This window comes from Rutidosis leptorrhynchoides, chromosome 2, assembly GCF_046630445.1.
Source record: "Rutidosis leptorrhynchoides isolate AG116_Rl617_1_P2 chromosome 2, CSIRO_AGI_Rlap_v1, whole genome shotgun sequence".
NCBI classification, from domain to species: domain Eukaryota; kingdom Viridiplantae; phylum Streptophyta; class Magnoliopsida; order Asterales; family Asteraceae; genus Rutidosis; species Rutidosis leptorrhynchoides.
Window position 1 is genome coordinate 26568546 of NC_092334.1, and position 19160 is coordinate 26587705.

The 19160-nt window shown below is 33.0% G+C and overlaps 1 protein-coding gene across 1 annotated transcript; it reads right to left on the reverse strand.

The window, feature by feature from the left end:
• Nucleotides 1-1417: 1417 nt before the first annotated feature.
• Nucleotides 1418-18222, reverse strand: LOC139887727 (glutamate receptor 2.6-like). The gene is made up of 7 exons (XM_071870789.1): nt 18024-18222; nt 17692-17957; nt 17071-17124; nt 16574-16886; nt 16403-16467; nt 1795-2091; nt 1418-1696 (listed from the first exon to the last, which is right to left on the reverse strand). The coding sequence occupies exons 1-7, from the start codon at nt 18220-18222 to the stop codon at nt 1418-1420; spliced, it is 1473 nt and encodes a 490-aa protein (XP_071726890.1).
• Between the last annotated feature and the right edge of the window lie 938 nt (nt 18223-19160).

Here is a 19160-nt window from a genome sequence, read left to right on the forward strand (position 1 = left end):
TTTATTTGAAGTCTTTCCATGAGACTGAGACCTATGTTTCTTTTGTTTAGGGCTGTTTTCACCTCGCTCATGGGTACGACCCCTAGCCATTAACCCTTCGCCGACTTCGGGCTCATCATCATCATATTTCTGTTTGGATAGAAGCGCTGATTTTACATCGTCGAATGATAACGTTTCATGGTTTCCATAGAGCATAATCTCCTTGAAGTGTTTGTACGATGATGGTAGCGATATGATGAGCAACACGGCTTTGTCCTCATCATCAATTTTTACCTCTAAATTCTCGAGGTCAATTAGTATACTGTTGAACTCATCAAGGTGGTTCTTGATGTCAGTACCCGGTTTCATACGGATGGTATATAAACGGTCTTTCAACCGAAGTTTGTTCGCCAGGCTCTTGGTCATATAGAGTGATTCTAGCTTGGTCCACAAGCTAGTTGCTGTTTTTTCATTAATTACCTCACGAAGGACTTCTCGAGATAAGAACAATTGGATTGTAGCAAGAGCTTTTTCGTCTAACTCTTCCCAATCTTCATTGGACATAGCCGCCGGTTTGTGTGCAACTCCCTTGAGAGGTTTCTTGAACCCATGATGGGTTAGTATAGCTTGCATCTGGACTGTCCATATTGCAAAGCTTAGCTTGCCATCGAACTTGTCGATATCGAATTTGGTGACCATCGTGACCAGGCTCTAGATAGCACTTGTTGTGGTTATAATCGACAAGTAATACGAGTAATAGCAGTAAAGCGAATAAGTAAAGAAGCAAGACACAAGGTTTACGTGGAAACCCTCTACTTAACGAGGGAGAAAACCACGGGCAACGAACAACGATCCACTATATAAAACGAGTACAAACGGATCCAACAGTGTATATGTTGGAATAGCAGATGAAAAATATGCGTATGTATGTGTGTAGGGTGTTAGATATCGCAGGCTAAAAGGGTTTATATTTATACCCGTACAATGTGTAATTAGATTAGGAAACTAAATCTAGTCGATATCTAACTATAAGTTAATATGGATCCCTAAACTTGAGGACCAAGGCAAATACTTGGGCCAGGCCAAAAAAACCTGGCAGTTTGGATCACGAATTCAACAGTTGCTTGCCTGCACTTGAAGGCCGGAACAGGTTACGAGGGTATGCCGGAAGTTGATAATATACGTAGATGTTGCATATATAATTATATATACATTCAAATTTGAAAACTAGTGCTCATTCACTGTACTTACAATATTAACACATGCCTACATTGATGCATATGCATACTAACAAGTAATAAGACATTTTGTGCTAGAAAAAACAATATACATTTACAAATAAAGGAACTCAGAGTTTCTTCTTTTACTTCATACGTTCCATCTTCGGTTTCACAAGGTCAATACTTCACATGGTGAGCTCACGATATGTCATGTGAATCTAGTCATCCATCGATACAGCGAGAACTTTTTTGTTTGCACGCCGAATGGATATTTCTGAACAGACAATAGCCGCTATAGCCACACTACCCATAAATATGAACAGTCCAATAAAGCTCTGAATATCAAGACTTTGTGGAAGGTCTTGATTAGGTTGAGATTCATCAGGAGCATGAAACCCCAAGTATTTTTTCTTCATATCCATCATGACATCACTTTCGGTAACACTTATGACGGCCCTTGTAAAGCTCGGTAAAAAAGGAGATCCACGAGGAAATGCCTGGTTCAATGAACATATCAAGATCGAAAATTTATTTCATCAAGTACCGTATTAAAGAAAAAAACTTTATTAATTAGTGAAGAGCAGAAGAGACTTACAAATGCAATTCCGGATTCCTGGTTTATTGGTCCAAACTTCATGTAATTAGAGCCATATTTGGCAAGAAATAATTCAATGTACGGAAGTTCATCGAACACTGCAGTAACTCTACCGGTGGACAAAGCAGTTTTATATTCTTTAACGCTTTTGAGAGGAACCAAATTCATGCCATTGCTCTTGTATTTGTTCATTATAAAATCTTTTATAAAGGAACCATTTTGATATCCGACGTTTTCATATCCAGAAGGCAATTTAGGACGTAGTTGATCGAGAGTCAACCATGAAGACTGATAATGCTAAAAACGAACATATATTTCATAGCATTATTCCTCAAGAAAGACAAGCTTTTAGTTGCAATTGTTCTATTTACAAGTGATATTCGTTTAAATAATAAAAGGTGAAGACAAAAGACAGATTCGACGATTTGAAGACGCAAACGACCAAAAAGCTCAAAAGAACAAAAGACAATCAAAAAGGTTCCAATTATTGATAAGAAACGTCTCAAAATCACAAGAGTACAAGATTCAAAACGCAAAGTACAAGATATTAAATTGTACGCGAGGACGTTCGAAAATCCGGAACCGGGACCAGAGTCAATTCTTAACGCTCGACGCAACGGACTAAAAATTACAAGTTAACTATATATATAAATATAATATAATATATAATTAATTATATTAATTATATATATATTATATATATATATTTAAAACCGTCGGCAGCAGGAAACTCCAAGGGTGTAAACTGTAAATACCTCTCCGCGACTCGCGGAGTTTTAAGGGTATTTTGCCGCAAGTCGCGGAGCCCCAAAATTCACTTCTGGCTATAAAGCCAACCGAATTCTGATCGAATTTTACATCTTATTTTCTCAATCTCTCTCAATATATACGTAATATATTTATATTTATAATTTATATTTTAATTTTAATTATAATTCTAATAATAAGGTTATGTTAGCGAATGTTGTAAGGGTGTAAGTCGAAATTCTGTCCGTGTAACGCTACGCTATTTTTAATCATTGTAAGTTATGTTCAACCTTTTTATATTAATGTCTCGTAGCTAAGTTATTATTATGCTTGTTTAAAACGAAGTAATCATGATGTTGGGCTAATTATTAAAATTGGGTAATTGGGCTTTGTACCATAATTGGGGTTTGGACAAAAGAACGACACTTGTGGAAACTAGGCTATGGGCTATTAATGGGCTTTATATTTGTTTAACTAAATGAAAGTTTGTTAATGTTAATATAAAGATTTACAATTGGGCGTCCCTATAAATTACCATATACACTCGATCGGACACGATGGGCGGGGTATTTATATGTACGAATAATCGTTCATTTAACCGGACACGGGAATGGATTAATAGCCACTAGAATAATTAAAACAGGGGTGAAATTACATTCAAGGGTAATTGGTGTAATTGTTAACAAAGTAGTAAAACCTTGGTTTACACGCAGTCGATAACCTGGTGTATTCATTAAACAAAGTATTAAAACCTTGTTACAATTCGAATCCCCAATTAGTTGGAATATTTATCTTCGGGTATAATAATAATTTGACAAGGACACTTGCAATTTATATTTATGACTGATGGACTGTTATGGACAAAAACCAGACGGACATATTGAATAATCCAGGACAAAGGACAATTAACCCATGGGCATAAAACTAAAATCAACACGTCAAACATCATGATTACGGAAGTTTAAATAAGCATAATTCTTTTATTTCATATTTAATTTCCTTTATTTTATATTTAATTGCACTTCTAATTATTGCACTTTTATTTATTGTTATTTTATTTAATCGCACTTTTAATTATCGTACTTTTAATTATCGCAATTTAATTTTATCGCATTTTTATTATTCGCAATTTCATTATCGTTATTTACTTTACGCTTTAATTTAAAGTCTTGTATTTATTTTATATTTTACATTAGGTTTTAACTGCGACTAAAGTTTTAAAATCGACAAACCGGTCATTAAACGGTAAAAACCCCCCTTTATAATAATAATATTACTTATATATATATTTGTATTTTTATAAAAGTAAACTAATATAGCGTTGAGCTTTGTTTAAAGATTTCCCTGTGGAACGAACCGGACTTACTAAAAACTACACTACTGTACGATTAGGTACACTGCCTATAAGTGTTGTAGCAAGGTTTAAGTATATCCATTCTATAAATAAATAAATATCTTGTGTAAAATTGTATCGTATTTAATAGTATTTTCTGCTAAAATTTAATAGTATTTTATACCCCTCTGCTTTGACATCAAGTATTTTTGGCGCCGCTGCCGGGGAACTATCTTAAAAGCCGGAAGCGCAACGCTAATATAAAAAAAAAAGGATTTTTATCTACTTTTATTAAAAGTCGTTTTTGTAAAATTACGTTTTAAAAAATTCGAAAAATATAAAAAGAAAAAACAAAAATATTAGTATTTTTAAGATTTTGTTAAATAGTTAAGTTTTATAAGTTCCTTTATTTCTATTTTAGTTTATAAAAATATAACTTTTGTTTTAAACATCTTTTAATTATTTAAAAAAAAAAACAGAAAACAAAATAAAAATAAAAAATAAAAAGAAAAACGCGTAAAAAGACAAAGCTGTCAACTGAATTCCTGAACCCCGCGACTTGCGGGGTTTTCCTCTTTATTTGCCGCGACTCGCGGAGGGTTTCTGACACACGGACAAAACCCTAATCAAGCATTGATTACGGGGTTTTAATTATTATTATTATTATTTAACTTAATTATTATTATTATTATTATTAATTTTAGTTTTATTTTTACTTTTTACTTTATATTTATGTATTTTGTTTAATTAGTTTTATTAAATTGTAAAATTAATAGTTTAGTAAAATAAATAATATAAAATAATATTTTTATAAAAATTGTACTTTTTACAACTTTTTGTATATTTTCATATTTTGTACCTTTTTAATCGTTGTAGCGTAATATTTATATTTTTAGCTCATATTTAATTTTAAACTTAGTTTTTGCTATAGTTATTTTTACTCCTAGATTTTTAGGCTTTGCCGTAGAATTCCTTAAGTGCCTTTTCTTTAGACTAAGATTTAGGTGCTTTAGAATTTTGCGACGCCTTTTTAAGTTTTAGTTTCTTTTTAAGTTATTTCCATTTGGGATTTAGTTTTTCCTGTAAGCTTTAATATTTTTAGACACCTTTTACTATGTATCAATTATCATTCCAATTAGTAATTTCAATTTGCGATTATAATTTTAAGTTAGTTGTAGTAATAAGGTTAAATTAGTTAAGTATTTTTAAGTTTTGATAAGTTTCTTTTATTTTTCCGTCACCTTTTATTTTTCAACCATTTTTTCTTTTTCGACATTTTTCGACGCGCAATCTTTTTCTCTCTTATTTCTCGCTATTCTAGTTTTAGGACATAGAATTTTTTTCTACTTCTTATCTAAATTTCTTAAAATTACGAAAATTTATTTTAAGTGGTTAAATTGATAGACATCAAAATTTTCTGGTTCGTAGTAATAGTTGGATTTGTACGTGGACCGGGTTATTGGAGCCAAACAGTCCTCAATTATATTGAGACCAAACGAATCCTGCCCCTCTGCTGCATCTTTTGGCTATTCGAAACGTGGGCAAAATCAGAAAAGTCTATTGATTGGATAACTTATTATAATTTTTCTTTCCTTTTAAAAACTAATAGGATATTCAGTGAATGCACCGAGCAAGACGTTCATCACCTTTTGTACGTTCACCACCTGTAACTCGATCAAGACATCGTTTAACAAATATAACCGCCGTTGATTTTTCTTTAGAATCGTCATCCAGTCGACCAAGTACTTCAGTTCAAATTTCCGATAATCCAGTTTTTGAAACAAACCTCACAATTGAGAATCCAGAAAATATTCAGGAACGGTTCATAGATCCTGAACCATTAAACTTTCCTCCGGAACCACCAATCATTCAAACAGAGATTGTTGAGGAACGAACTATTAAATCAGAATCATCTAGTGATACCGATTCAACAAATTCAATTATGGAGAATCTGGAACCTTTAAGTATGGAAGACCGAATGAGAGCTAAACGCACTGGCCAAGGTCACGCAATTACTCATCCAGACATTAATGCGCCAGATTATGAAATCAAAGGACAAATTCTACACATGGTGACTAATCAATGCCAATTTAGTGGTGCGCCGAAGGAAGATCCAAATGAACATCTACGTACCTTTAATAGGATCTGCACACTATTTAAAATCCGAGAAGTGGACGATGAACAGATATATCTCATGTTATTTCCCTGGACTTTAAAGGGAGAAGCCAAAGATTGGTTGGAATCGTTACCTGAAGGGGCGATCGATACATGGGACGTTTTAATTGATAAATTTCTTAAACAATTCTTTCCTGCATCTAAAGCCGTAAGACTTCAAGCAGAAATTGTTACGTTCACACAGAAGCCAAATGAAACTCTATATGAGGCGTGGACAAGATATGGAAAGTTATTAAGAGGATGTCCGCAACATGGTTTAGACACTTGTCAAATAGTACAAATATTCTACCAAGGATGCGACATCACTACAAGAAAAGACATAGATATAGCAGCTGGTGGTTCTATTATGAAGAAAACCGAAACTGATGCTTACAAAATTATTGATAACACTGCTTCCCACTCGCATGAGTGGCACCAAGAAAAAGACATCATTAGATCATCTAAAGCAGCTAGAGCCGATTCTAGCCATGACTTAGATTCCATTTCCGCAAAGATAGATGCTTTCGAGAGACGAATGGAAAAGATGACTAAAGATATTCACTCAATACGAATTAGTTGTGAGCAGTGTGGAGGACCACATTTGACAAAAGATTGTCTCAGTATTGAATTAACAATGGAACAAAGAGAGAATATTTCATACATAAACCAAAGGCCTGGAAATAATTATCAGAATAATTATCAACCGCCAAGACCGATTTACAATCAAAACCAGAATTATAACCGAAATATTCCATACAACAACCAACAAGGTCCTAGCAATCAACAAGTATCCAATAATACTTACAATCAGCAAAGACCGAATTTTCAAAACAAACCACCACAACAAACCGATGATAAAAAGCCGAATTTAGAAGATATGATGACGAAGCTAGTTGAAACTCAAACGCAGTTTTTCACATCTCAAAAACAAACCAATGAACAAAATGCTCAAGCATTTAGAAATCAACAAGCTTCTATTCAAAATCTGGAACAAGAAGTGAGCAACCTAGCAAGGTTAATAGGTGAAAGAAAACCGGGAAGTCTACCAAGTGATACAAATGCTAACCCCCGGAATGAAACAGCTAAAGCTATTACCACAAGAAGTGGTACAACACTTAAACCACCTGAAATACCTGTAACTTCTGATGAAACTATTCCTACTCCACAAGAACCACAACCTGATCAAGATAAGGAAAAAGAACCGGTAGTTGAAAAGGTTAATGAAGATAACACAGTTAAGGATAAACCTTATGTTAAACCATACCAACCACCACTTCCTTATCCGAGTAAAATGAAGAAAGAAAAACTTGAAGCCGAGCAATCCAAATTCTTGGATATGTTTAAACAGATAAATGTAAATCTTCCTTTCATTGACGTGATTTCAGGAATGCCAAGGTATGCTAAATTCTTGAAAGATCTAATCACGAATAGAAAGAAAAAGGAAGAACTCTCGGCTGTTACTATGAATGCAAATTGTTCAGCAGTGCTGTTGAATAAGATACCAGAAAAACTATCTGATCCAGGAAGTTTCACAATTCCATGTTTTCTGGGTAGTCTTAGTTCAATAGAAGCATTGGCAGACTTAGGTGCTAGTATAAATTTAATGCCGTATTCACTATACGCTAAACTAGACCTTGGAGAATTAAAACCAACCAGAATAAGCATACAACTAGCCGATAGATCAATAAAATATCCTAGAGGGATAATGGAGAACATGCTAGTTAAAGTTGGTACTTTAGTATTTCCAGTAGATTTTGTTGTTTTGGACATGGAAGAAGATTCTCAAGTTCCTCTTATATTAGGAAGACCATTCTTAAACACGGCTAAAGCAATGATAGACGTGTTCGGTAAGAAACTGACCCTAAGTATAGAGGATGAGAGTGTTACCTTTTCAGTTGATAGAGCAATGCAACAACCACAATCTGCAGATGATACATGTTATTATATTCAAACTATAGATGCACATGCAGAATTATTAGAAGAATTTCCAGAATTACAAGGAACGGGAGAATGTTCTTTAGGAGAAGGAAATGAACCAATTGATGAAGCTGAAATGTTAGCTACACTAATAGCTAATGGATATGAACCAACAACAGAAGAAATTCAAATGCTAAAAGAAGAAGACAGATATCGATATAAATCATCGATAGAAGAACCTCCAAAATTAGAGTTAAAGCCACTTCCAAACCATTTGGAATACGCTTATTTACATGGTGAATCTGAATTACCTGTAATAATATCGTCTTCTCTTACTAAAAATGAGAAATCACAACTCATTTCTGTGTTGAAAGCTCATAAACCAGCCATTGCATGGAAGATTCATGATATTAAAGGAATAAGTCCTTCGTATTGCACACATAAAATCCTTATGGAAGAAGGTCATAAAACGTATGTGCAACGCCAACGAAGACTAAATCCTAATATGCAAGATGTAGTTAAGAAAGAGATTATTAAACTGCTAGATGCAGGTTTGATATATCCAATCTCTGATAGTCCATGGGTAAGCCCAGTTCAATGCGTACCTAAGAAGGGTGGCATGACTGTCATCACAAATGAGAAAAATGAGCTTATTCCTACTAGGACTGTAACAGGATGGCGTGTATGTATTGATTATAGAAAATTAAATGACGCCACCAGAAAAGATCACTTTCCCTTACCTTTCATAGATCAAATGTTGGAAAGATTAGCCGAAAATAGTTACTATTGTTTTCTAGATGGATTTTCCGGATATTTTCAAATTCCAATAGCACCCGAGGACCAAGAAAAAACCACATTCACGTGCCCTTATGGTACTTTTGCTTACAAACGCATGCCATTTGGACTTTGTAACGCCCCTGCAACCTTTCAAAGGTGTATGATGGCGATTTTTCATGACATGATAGAAGAATGCATGGAAGTATTCATGGATGACTTTTCAGTCTTCGGCGATACATTTAAATCATGTCTAGTTAATCTGGAACGAATGCTAATTAGATGCGAAAAATCAAATCTAGTACTTAATTGGGAAAAATGCCATTTTATGGTTAAAGAAGGCATCGTTCTTGGACATAAAATTTCAAAAGAAGGAATCGAAGTGGATAGAGCTAAAGTAGATGTAATTGCTAAACTTCCACATCCCACCAATGTTAGAGGAGTTAGGAGTTTTCTAGGGCATGCCGGTTTTTACCGACGTTTCATAAAAGATTTCTCTAAAATTGCCACTCCTATGAATAAACTCCTAGAAAAGGATGCGCCATTCATCTTTTCAGATGAATGTATCAAATCTTTTAATATTCTTAAAGAAAAACTCACTAATGCACCGATCATGATAACACCAAATTGGAATCTACCATTTGAACTAATGTGCGATGCAAGTGATTTTGCAATGGGAGCCGTTTTAGGACAAAGGATTGAAAAACGATTTCAACCTATATATTATGCTAGTAAGACATTACAAGGAGCACAAACAAACTATACAACTACTGAAAAAGAACTCCTTGCTATTGTCTTTGCATTTGACAAATTTCGATCATATCTCGTTCTAGCAAAAACGGTGGTCTATACCGACCATTCTGCTCTTAGATACCTATTTTCAAAACAAGATGCTAAACCAAGATTAATCCGTTGGATCTTACTCTTACAAGAGTTTGATATTGAAATCCGAGATAAAAGAGGAGCAGAAAATCTCGCCGCTGATCATCTTTCTCCTCTTGAAAATCCCGAATTAGAAGTTCTGAATGAATCGGCCATACAAGACAACTTTCCTGATGAATATCTATTGAAGATAGATTATAAAGAAATCCCATGGTTTGCAGACTATGCAAACTACTTAGTTTGTGGATTCCTTGAAAAAGGATTATCGTACCAAAGACGAAAGAAATTCTTCAGTGATATAAAACACTATTTCTGGGAAGATCCACATCTGTTTAAAAGTTGTCCCGATGGAATAATACGCCGATGTGTATTTGGAGATGAAGCTAGTAAAATTTTAAACCATTGTCACACAGGACCAACAGGAGGGCATTATGGGCCTCAACTAACAGCAAGAAAAGTTTATGAAGCTGGATTCTATTGGCCTACAATTTACAAAGACGCACACCTTCTTTGCAAATCCTGTGATGCATGTCAAAGGGCCGGAAAAATAAGTCAACGTGATGAAATGCCACAAAATGTCATCCAAGTATGTGAAGTATTTGACATTTGGGGTATTGACTTTATGGGTCCATTTCCAAAATCTCATAATAATCTATATATACTCGTAGCCATTGATTATGTATCTAAATGGGCGGAAGCACAAGCTCTCCCAACTAACGATGCACGAGTTGTAGTAAATTTTTTAAAACGTCTTTTTGCAAGGTTTGGAACACCGAAAGCTTTAATAAGTGATCGGGGTACTCATTTCTGTAATAATCAACTTGAGAAAGTTCTTAAAAGATATGGAGTAACTCATAAAATCTCCACCGCATATCATCCACAAACAAGTGGACAAGTTGAAAATACCAACCGAGCTTTAAAACGTATTCTAGAGAAAACCGTAGGATCAAATCCGAAGGAATGGTCCATTAAATTGGAGGATGCACTCTGGGCTTTTAGAACAGCCTACAAAACTCCAATTGGAACCACACCTTTTAGACTTGTTTATGGAAAAGCATGTCATCTTCCAGTAGAAATTGAACACAAAGCATTTTGGGCTTTGAAGACATGTAATCTTGATTTACATGAAGCCGGACGTCTACGATTAAGTCAACTAAACGAATTAGAAGAATTAAGACATGAAGCATACGAAAATTCGTTAATCTATAAAGAAAGAACGAAGAAATGGCATGATAAAAGAATCAGAAATTCAAAAGAATTTAAAGAAGGAGACAGAGTTCTTCTTTTCAATTCACGATTCAAGCTATTTCCTGGAAAATTGAAATCAAGATGGTCTGGACCATTCATAGTCAAAAGAGTTTTCCCATACGGAACGATAGAATTGATAAATTCAAATGGGATTGAATTTAAAGTTAATGGTCACAGAGTTAAACATTACATACAGGGTCCGATGGAAGTCGACAACGAAGTTAATCACAATTTCGACACCACAGCTAACTAAGTGTGGGGAGAATCAAGTCTATAAAGGATAATATGTATTTCTGTTAGAGTTAGATTGTCTGTTTTCGTGTAATTCTCGAAAATGGAACACGTATGGTCTTTCCCTAGCAGACCCTAAAGAACTAGTCTTCTCCCCCCATTCTGAATTTTTATTTTTTTAGGTTTTTACGAAATGAAGACTGCCTGTGAACTAAACCATGGTCTAATGCTACATGCTTTGATCACTAAAAGAAATAATGACATACTACCGAGTGAAATAGTATCAGTAATCAGAGAAAGAATGGACGGAGTTAGAAAAGGATCCAGATGCGAAGATAATAAGTTACAATTTGGTAAAGGAAAATCAAAATACGCAGCGAAAAGAAGAGCACGACACCTAGAAAAATGTCACAAATGCGGAAAATGGTCACATGGAGGTAAATGTTCAAATAATCAAACCTATTCAAATACCGAATTTGTTACTTTATGCAGAGACGGACCGTTCATATGTTTAGAAGAAAAGACAATGAATGCTCGAGGTTACGCCTATGCAGCCATGGAAGACCAATTAAACCGACTATCTTATGAATATAATAGATCATATAACTAAGAAATCTATTTCACAGGTATGTCTGTACAGTTTTTATTTTTATTTTATTTTTATTTTTAACCTTTTGATAATAAACGCTAATTTGTTCGCTAAAAAGTATTAAATTGGTATTGAATAAAATTAGGTTTGGCGACCGAAATTATTGATATCGTTCAAAAATTTATTACATCACTGCGAAATTTAACGTTTATTCTTAAGGTATAAATATCTTTAATCAATCAACCCAAAATATTTCAAAAATTCGTCATGAGTTAAATTAGGTCTTGGAACCGAAATTACTTTACCGAAAAGAGGGGCGCATATTTTTGATAATATTTGATTGATTAAAGTGGGATAAAAAGACAAAAAGATTTTTAATTTTATTATTTTTTTTAATCTTAATATTTAAATCTTAAATTAATATTGTAAACTTTGTAAAAACAATATATTTAAAATTGTAAATATTTGAAAAATTAAATTAAGTTTGGTGTGAATTTATAATATGAATTTTTAAATTAAGTTTGGTGTGAATTTTTAATTTTTAAAATATGAAATTTTAATTTTATACATTTTAAATTTTGAGTTTGGTGTGAATTTTTAATTTTAATTTTATATTTAAGTTGTGTGAATTTAAAAACAAAAATTTACTTTATCTCATTAAGTTAAGAATATGATTTTTAAAATTCGTCGTAAGTTGAAGACTAGGTCTCTGAACCGAAATTGCTTTACCCGAGGGAGGGACGAGAACTTTTATTATCATTATTTTTAATCTTGTTGATTTAAAGTATGCCAAAAACATTAAAAAACCCAAAAATCTTAGCTTTTAAAACAATCGCTACAAAAAGACTGGCATTAAGTTCAGCAAAAGCAAGTAATTTTGACGACAATGATGCAAAATATATGTGAAATAACAACAAGACGGGATGAACAAATGATGTGCACCATTTATCATTCAGCAAACAAACGCCAATATATTTGGAAACTTTGGTAAAAATTTAATCATTTTCACACAAATCACCCTCAATAATTTAAATTGTTACTGATTTCTTGCAAATGAGGGCATTGCAAGATCTTAAGTGTGGGAAGGGGTTAAATTCTTTCGGATTTTAAAATTTTTATATTAAACACTTGGTTACCATTAAAAATACTAGTAAAGCAGTAGTTGTATTAGAATCTAGTGCTCTCTGATAAAAAAGAACAGCCCTAGTCTTATATACTGACTACCCAATTCTAGTAAAATTTTTCAAAATTTTCAATTAAATGAATTAAAATCATGTTTATACACATTTATGAACGATAAAACTAGGTTTTAACACCGAAATTATTGTTACCTCGGAAAGGACATAAATTGAGAAACAAACTAAAATGTTAAAATTCATTTAAAATGGAATAGAGGACGATAAAAAGAAAAATAAAAAGCCAAGTGTGGGAAAATTTACCAAATTATTTTAAACATATGTCACATATATCTGTAACAAATAACTGAAAATACTTTTGCTTTGGACTAAACTAAACTGTTTTACCCGATGAAAGAAAAGAAGAGATGGATCTACACGATGAATCAATTCCATCATTAAAAGGAAGTAAAGTCTTCCGAAAAAGACACGCGCTTCTTGATTTAGGTCATGAAGTTGTCGTTCAGACCAGCTGTAGGTTGACGAAAAATCTAGAAAAGTCATCACTAAAATCAGCAGGAAATCCACGGACCTCAGCATTAAACAGGGTCGCCAAGTGGTCAGATTTATCCTAACCATGAGAAGGATTTATCTCGTACAATGGGGGGCACCATGCAAATTAGCTGGATAAGACTAATGAATCAGATCCCCAGAAAGGATAATCTCCTTAAAAATTAAAAATCAGCTTTTAAGACTGATATTACTCAATCCAAGAGATTGACCTTAAAGATTGAGAATTACAAACTCATGGAATTCAATGATATCTAAACTCGAGCTTAAACGAGAAAATATTTTGATCAAAATTATAAACCGATTTGTTTTCTGAAAACCCTATTTTCAATGCGTTCATTACCATTGAACGTAAAATCCTAGGAATTCACCTGGAATTCATTAGGTCACCTGAACTAAATCGGGTGTCAACCGTAAGAACGGTGGTTGCATAACATGGTCAAAGACAGAACCTTGTGCCAGACCGAAAAATCATAGGATGAGCTTTACTATTGCTCCTACCAAGGATAGTAATTGCGTCCGACACGTTATAGACCATAATCAAAAGCATGTCACGGGACATTGCCTTAAACAGTTGCTTGTTCAACGCTTTCCTTTACAACCGGACGGTAGTTTGCCGAAAGGTAATATACGGAACAAGTAAACTGGACGTGTTGCTTTCCAAATACAAGGTTAGCAAGTGGGTGACACAAAACCGCAAGTTTTGAGCTAAAATTTTCAAATCTGAAACCCACCAAACCCACAAAAATATTTTGCAAACACCGGTAAAGGGTTATTCCGGAAAACTTATCTAGGGTAAAAACTAGATTTAATTTTCAAAAGATCAAATGTTTTCATAAAGATCCAATTTCCTTAATGGATCTAAATTTTTATAGTCATGTGGGACTGTAAACCATATCGTTACTACCATTGTTTATACCGCCGTATAGAAATCACTGATGTACAAAGTGTGAAGAATAAAGAAGTGATTCTAGTATTTCAAGACAATATTGCTTGAGGACAAGCAACGCTCAAGTGTGGGAATATTTGATAATGCTAAAAACGAACATATATTTCATAGCATTATTCCTCAAGAAAGACAAGCTTTTAGTTGCAATTGTTCTATTTACAAGTGATATTCGTTTAAATAATAAAAGGTGAAGACAAAAGACAGATTCGACGATTTGAAGACGCAAATGACCAAAAAGCTCAAAAGAACAAAAGACAATCAAAAAGGTTCCAATTATTGATAAGAAACGTCTCAAAATCACAAGAGTACAAGATTCAAAACGCAAAGTACAAGATATTAAATTGTACGCGAGGACGTTCGAAAATCCGGAACCGGGACCAGAGTCAATTCTTAACGCTCGACGCAACGGACTAAAAATTACAAGTTAACTATATATATAAATATAATATAATATATAATTAATTATATTAATTATATATATATTATATATATATATTTAAAACCGTCGGCAGCAGGAAACTCCAAGGGTGTAAACTGTAAATACCTCTCCGCGACTCGCGGAGTTTTAAGGGTATTTTGCCGCAAGTCGCGGAGCCCCAAAATTCACTTCTGGCTATAAAGCCAACCGAATTCTGATCGAATTTTACATCTTATTTTCTCAATCTCTCTCAATATATACGTAATATATTTATATTTATAATTTATATTTTAATTTTAATTATAATTCTAATAATAAGGTTATGTTAGCGAATGTTGTAAGGGTGTAAGTCGAAATTCTGTCCGTGTAACGCTACGCTATTTTTAATCATTGTAAGTTATGTTCAACCTTTTTATATTAATGTCTCGTAGCTAAGTTATTATTATGCTTGTTTAAAACGAAGTAATCATGATGTTGGGCTAATTATTAAAATTGGGTAATTGGGCTTTGTACCATAATTGGGGTTTGGACAAAAGAACGACACTTGTGGAAACTAGGCTATGGGCTATTAATGGGCTTTATATTTGTTTAACTAAATGAAAGTTTGTTAATGTTAATATAAAGATTTACAATTGGGCGTCCCTATAAATTACCATATACACTCGATCGGACACGATGGGCGGGGTATTTATATGTACGAATAATCGTTCATTTAACCGGACACGGGAATGGATTAATAGCCACTAGAATAATTAAAACAGGGGTGAAATTACATTCAAGGGTAATTGGTGTAATTGTTAACAAAGTAGTAAAACCTTGGTTTACACGCAGTCGATAACCTGGTGTATTCATTAAACAAAGTATTAAAACCTTGTTACAATTCGAATCCCCAATTAGTTGGAATATTTATCTTCGGGTATAATAATAATTTGACAAGGACACTTGCAATTTATATTTATGACTGATGGACTGTTATGGACAAAAACCAGACGGACATATTGAATAATCCAGGACAAAGGACAATTAACCCATGGGCATAAAACTAAAATCAACACGTCAAACATCATGATTACGGAAGTTTAAATAAGCATAATTCTTTTATTTCATATTTAATTTCCTTTATTTTATATTTAATTGCACTTCTAATTATTGCACTTTTATTTATTGTTATTTTATTTAATCGCACTTTTAATTATCGTACTTTTAATTATCGCAATTTAATTTTATCGCATTTTTATTATTCGCAATTTCATTATCGTTATTTACTTTACGCTTTAATTTAAAGTCTTGTATTTATTTTATATTTTACATTAGGTTTTAACTGCGACTAAAGTTTTAAAATCGACAAACCGGTCATTAAACGGTAAAAACCCCCCTTTATAATAATAATATTACTTATATATATATTTGTATTTTTATAAAAGTAAACTAATATAGCGTTGAGCTTTGTTTAAAGATTTCCCTGTGGAACGAACCGGACTTACTAAAAACTACACTACTGTACGATTAGGTACACTGCCTATAAGTGTTGTAGCAAGGTTTAAGTATATCCATTCTATAAATAAATAAATATCTTGTGTAAAATTGTATCGTATTTAATAGTATTTTCTGCTAAAATTTAATAGTATTTTATACCCCTCTGCTTTGACATCAAAGACAAGGTAGCTGTGAAAATCTGAACCACAATGAAAATCATACTTAACCATATAACCAACACAACTTTAGAGTTCCTATTCACTATCTTCCCTGCAAGAAAATATATGAATAATGAGAATACAATGTTTTTATAACAGTAAGTTTATATGGACATTGTTGCTACAAAAAGTACACATTATAGCTAACTTTTGTATACCTTCATTGAAGAAAAACGTAGAAACCGGGAACCAAATGATCATCTTGAGTGTCTGATAGGATGCTGTAAATTTGGGGTTGTCCGCACGGTATTCTAAAATTGCGATTGCAACTCCAATATAGATACACATGCCAATTATTGTGAACCACAATCTCTTAGTAAAAGGTCTTAGGAAAGTCCACAACGTTTGGTTCCATTCATGTGATCCATGAATAAGCATATAAACTTCAGAGCTTAGATATGGTGGCGTAAAATCAACGTATTGAGCTCTGCTGGAACGCACGGTAACATCACCCCCAATCGAATGACAAGTCTGTAAAATCAACATATTAAGCTTTGGTTCGTTATATTATGTAATGATCATCTAGTGAGCCTATCAAACAAAAAGTGGTAGGTGTAGTGCGCTAGCGCACATTTGACTAAAATCATTGAAAGACAAGGCTCTGGCCAGCGAGTCGTGAAGCATTAATGTACAAGTGGTTAAGGCTTGTTTGTACGATGGCCACAACTATCATATAAGGAAATTGGGCGTAAATATGGTTGATATACTTCTGTAAAAAAAAAATAAAAAAAAAATATCTAAAACTGAAAGGCTTTTGGTCTAACAATAAACGTGTAACTAATCTATTTCAAGTCTCGTTTGATACTTAACAAGTGTACACATGCGAAGTTCGCAAAATTTATAATTAATAATTAGTAATCTAATAAGGATTAATAAATAACAATAATTAATAATTTAATAATGATTAATAATAAAAAATAAGTTTTTTATTATATATATGAGAGTACAATAATAGTTGAGTTTGTTTTGTTTTTATATATAAAGAGTGATGATAATAATTAAGTTTATTACAAAACAAAGGTACAATTTCATATCAAATGTTGAAATTACAAATCAATGGTTGATTTGAAGTGAGACACAATTATGACATCATAATTGAGTTCATGACTGAAATCATAGTTATGACTTATGAAACTCAACTAATGGGCGACGTTTTGGAAAAAAGATTATTATGACTTTCCTTTTATATACCAGAAGACTAAGATGTATATACATAATTTGTGATTTTCAGATCTAAGATGATCAATTTGTATGTGTATTCAGAAACAGTTCGTACCGTCCCTTCAATGACATGTATAAGTTGATCATAGGTACCGTTACTCTCCCCTCTGTCGTTAATGTACGGTTTGAAAATAGGCTGAACTCTGTATGGCAACAATTGTAATGCATAGCAAAATATTGCTATGGAGAATCCACCTTTAACTTCAAAATTTTTTACTTTTACAAACTCAGTAAATCCATCTTTCTTTGGAATCCACACAACTAATTGTTGGCATGGACCTTCTCCTGTTTTATTCACTTGCCATGTGGGCCCTACTATATCTATTGTAGACATTATTAGTAATAATCAAATCATCAACATACATGATTAATGTATCAAGTTAATACCTGCACATATATCAGCCGGCTGTTCTATAAGACTACGCTCTTTTCTAAATCTTCTCCTTCGGCTAGATCTTTGTCTGATAGTTATACTCGTCAGTGTTTCTTTAGAGTCAACTTTTGAATATGGTTCTCGATTTATTAATTTATACGCTGGTGCTACTGACGCGTTCACAGAATTAAGAAAGCAATGAACACAAACCATTATCCCAACAAAGAACACAATAGTGTTGTTGTTGTTGTTGTTGTACAACATATTGTCTGATGAGTTGTATCAAGAAGAATCTTTTGTTGGTTTATATAAAGCTAGATTCAGTTACGGCTTATATACTTTGACAATTCCTAATAATCTTGATTTTCAGACATTTGTCAGTTTATTAACGTATTCTCATTTATTTTGCTGACAGAGATCTCATTTATTTTGCTGACAGAGAGCTGACGGTAAATAAAAAAGGGTTACGAATTTCATTCTAATGCTACACACTTTACACAAACCCTAGCCGCGTATAACCTCTGTTTTTCGTTCCCAATCAACCATAACACGAATAAAGTGTCGATCTAATCTCTTGTAAGTTTGATTTTCGATCCCGAAAGTTTACATTTATTCGATTAAACCTTTCTCTTGTGAATTCCGCCTCTAGATTTAGATATAACGTTTGTTCTAAGGTCAAATCTAAGGTCAAATTAGCACCCACACGGGAAAGGTTCAAACGAGAACTACAAAAAATGCGAGAACTGCGAGAACTTTTTAGTTTCATAATTTTTATGCATTTAAATGCAACAAATTACATGCACATGTTAACTAATGCTCATATCATTAACAAACATATGTTCATTATCACAAAATACATGTTAAATTGTTAATTATATGAAATGTTAACATGTATCACAAACAAATATGCACATGTGAACGAGAAACTATATATTTGAATATATATGTATAATATAAGTTTTTTCAAACTATTTTATGTTCATTTCTTACTCACCATCAACATTTATGGATGATTCAATTTAATCACATGTGAAAATCTTTGTAAATTAAAAGTTCTCGCAGTTCTCGCTCTTTTTGTAGTTCTCGTTTGAACTTTTGACGCACCCACACAACTCCATAAGTTTTCCATGTTAATCAAAACAATAAAAAAC

Excerpts from the sequence above, each read along its gene's own strand:
- LOC139887727 (XM_071870789.1), bottom strand. The coding sequence starts at position 18,222 with ATGGTTTGTGTTCATTGCTTTCTTAATTCTGTGAACGCGTCAGTAGCA. Across the intron at positions 16,887-17,070 it reads ATATGATAGTTGTGGCCATC|ACTTGTCATTCGATTGGGGG; the intron begins GTACAAACAAGC and ends TTGATTTTACAG. Across the intron at positions 1,697-1,794 it reads AGGAATCCGGAATTGCATTT|GCATTTCCTCGTGGATCTCC; the intron begins GTAAGTCTCTTC and ends TCATTGAACCAG.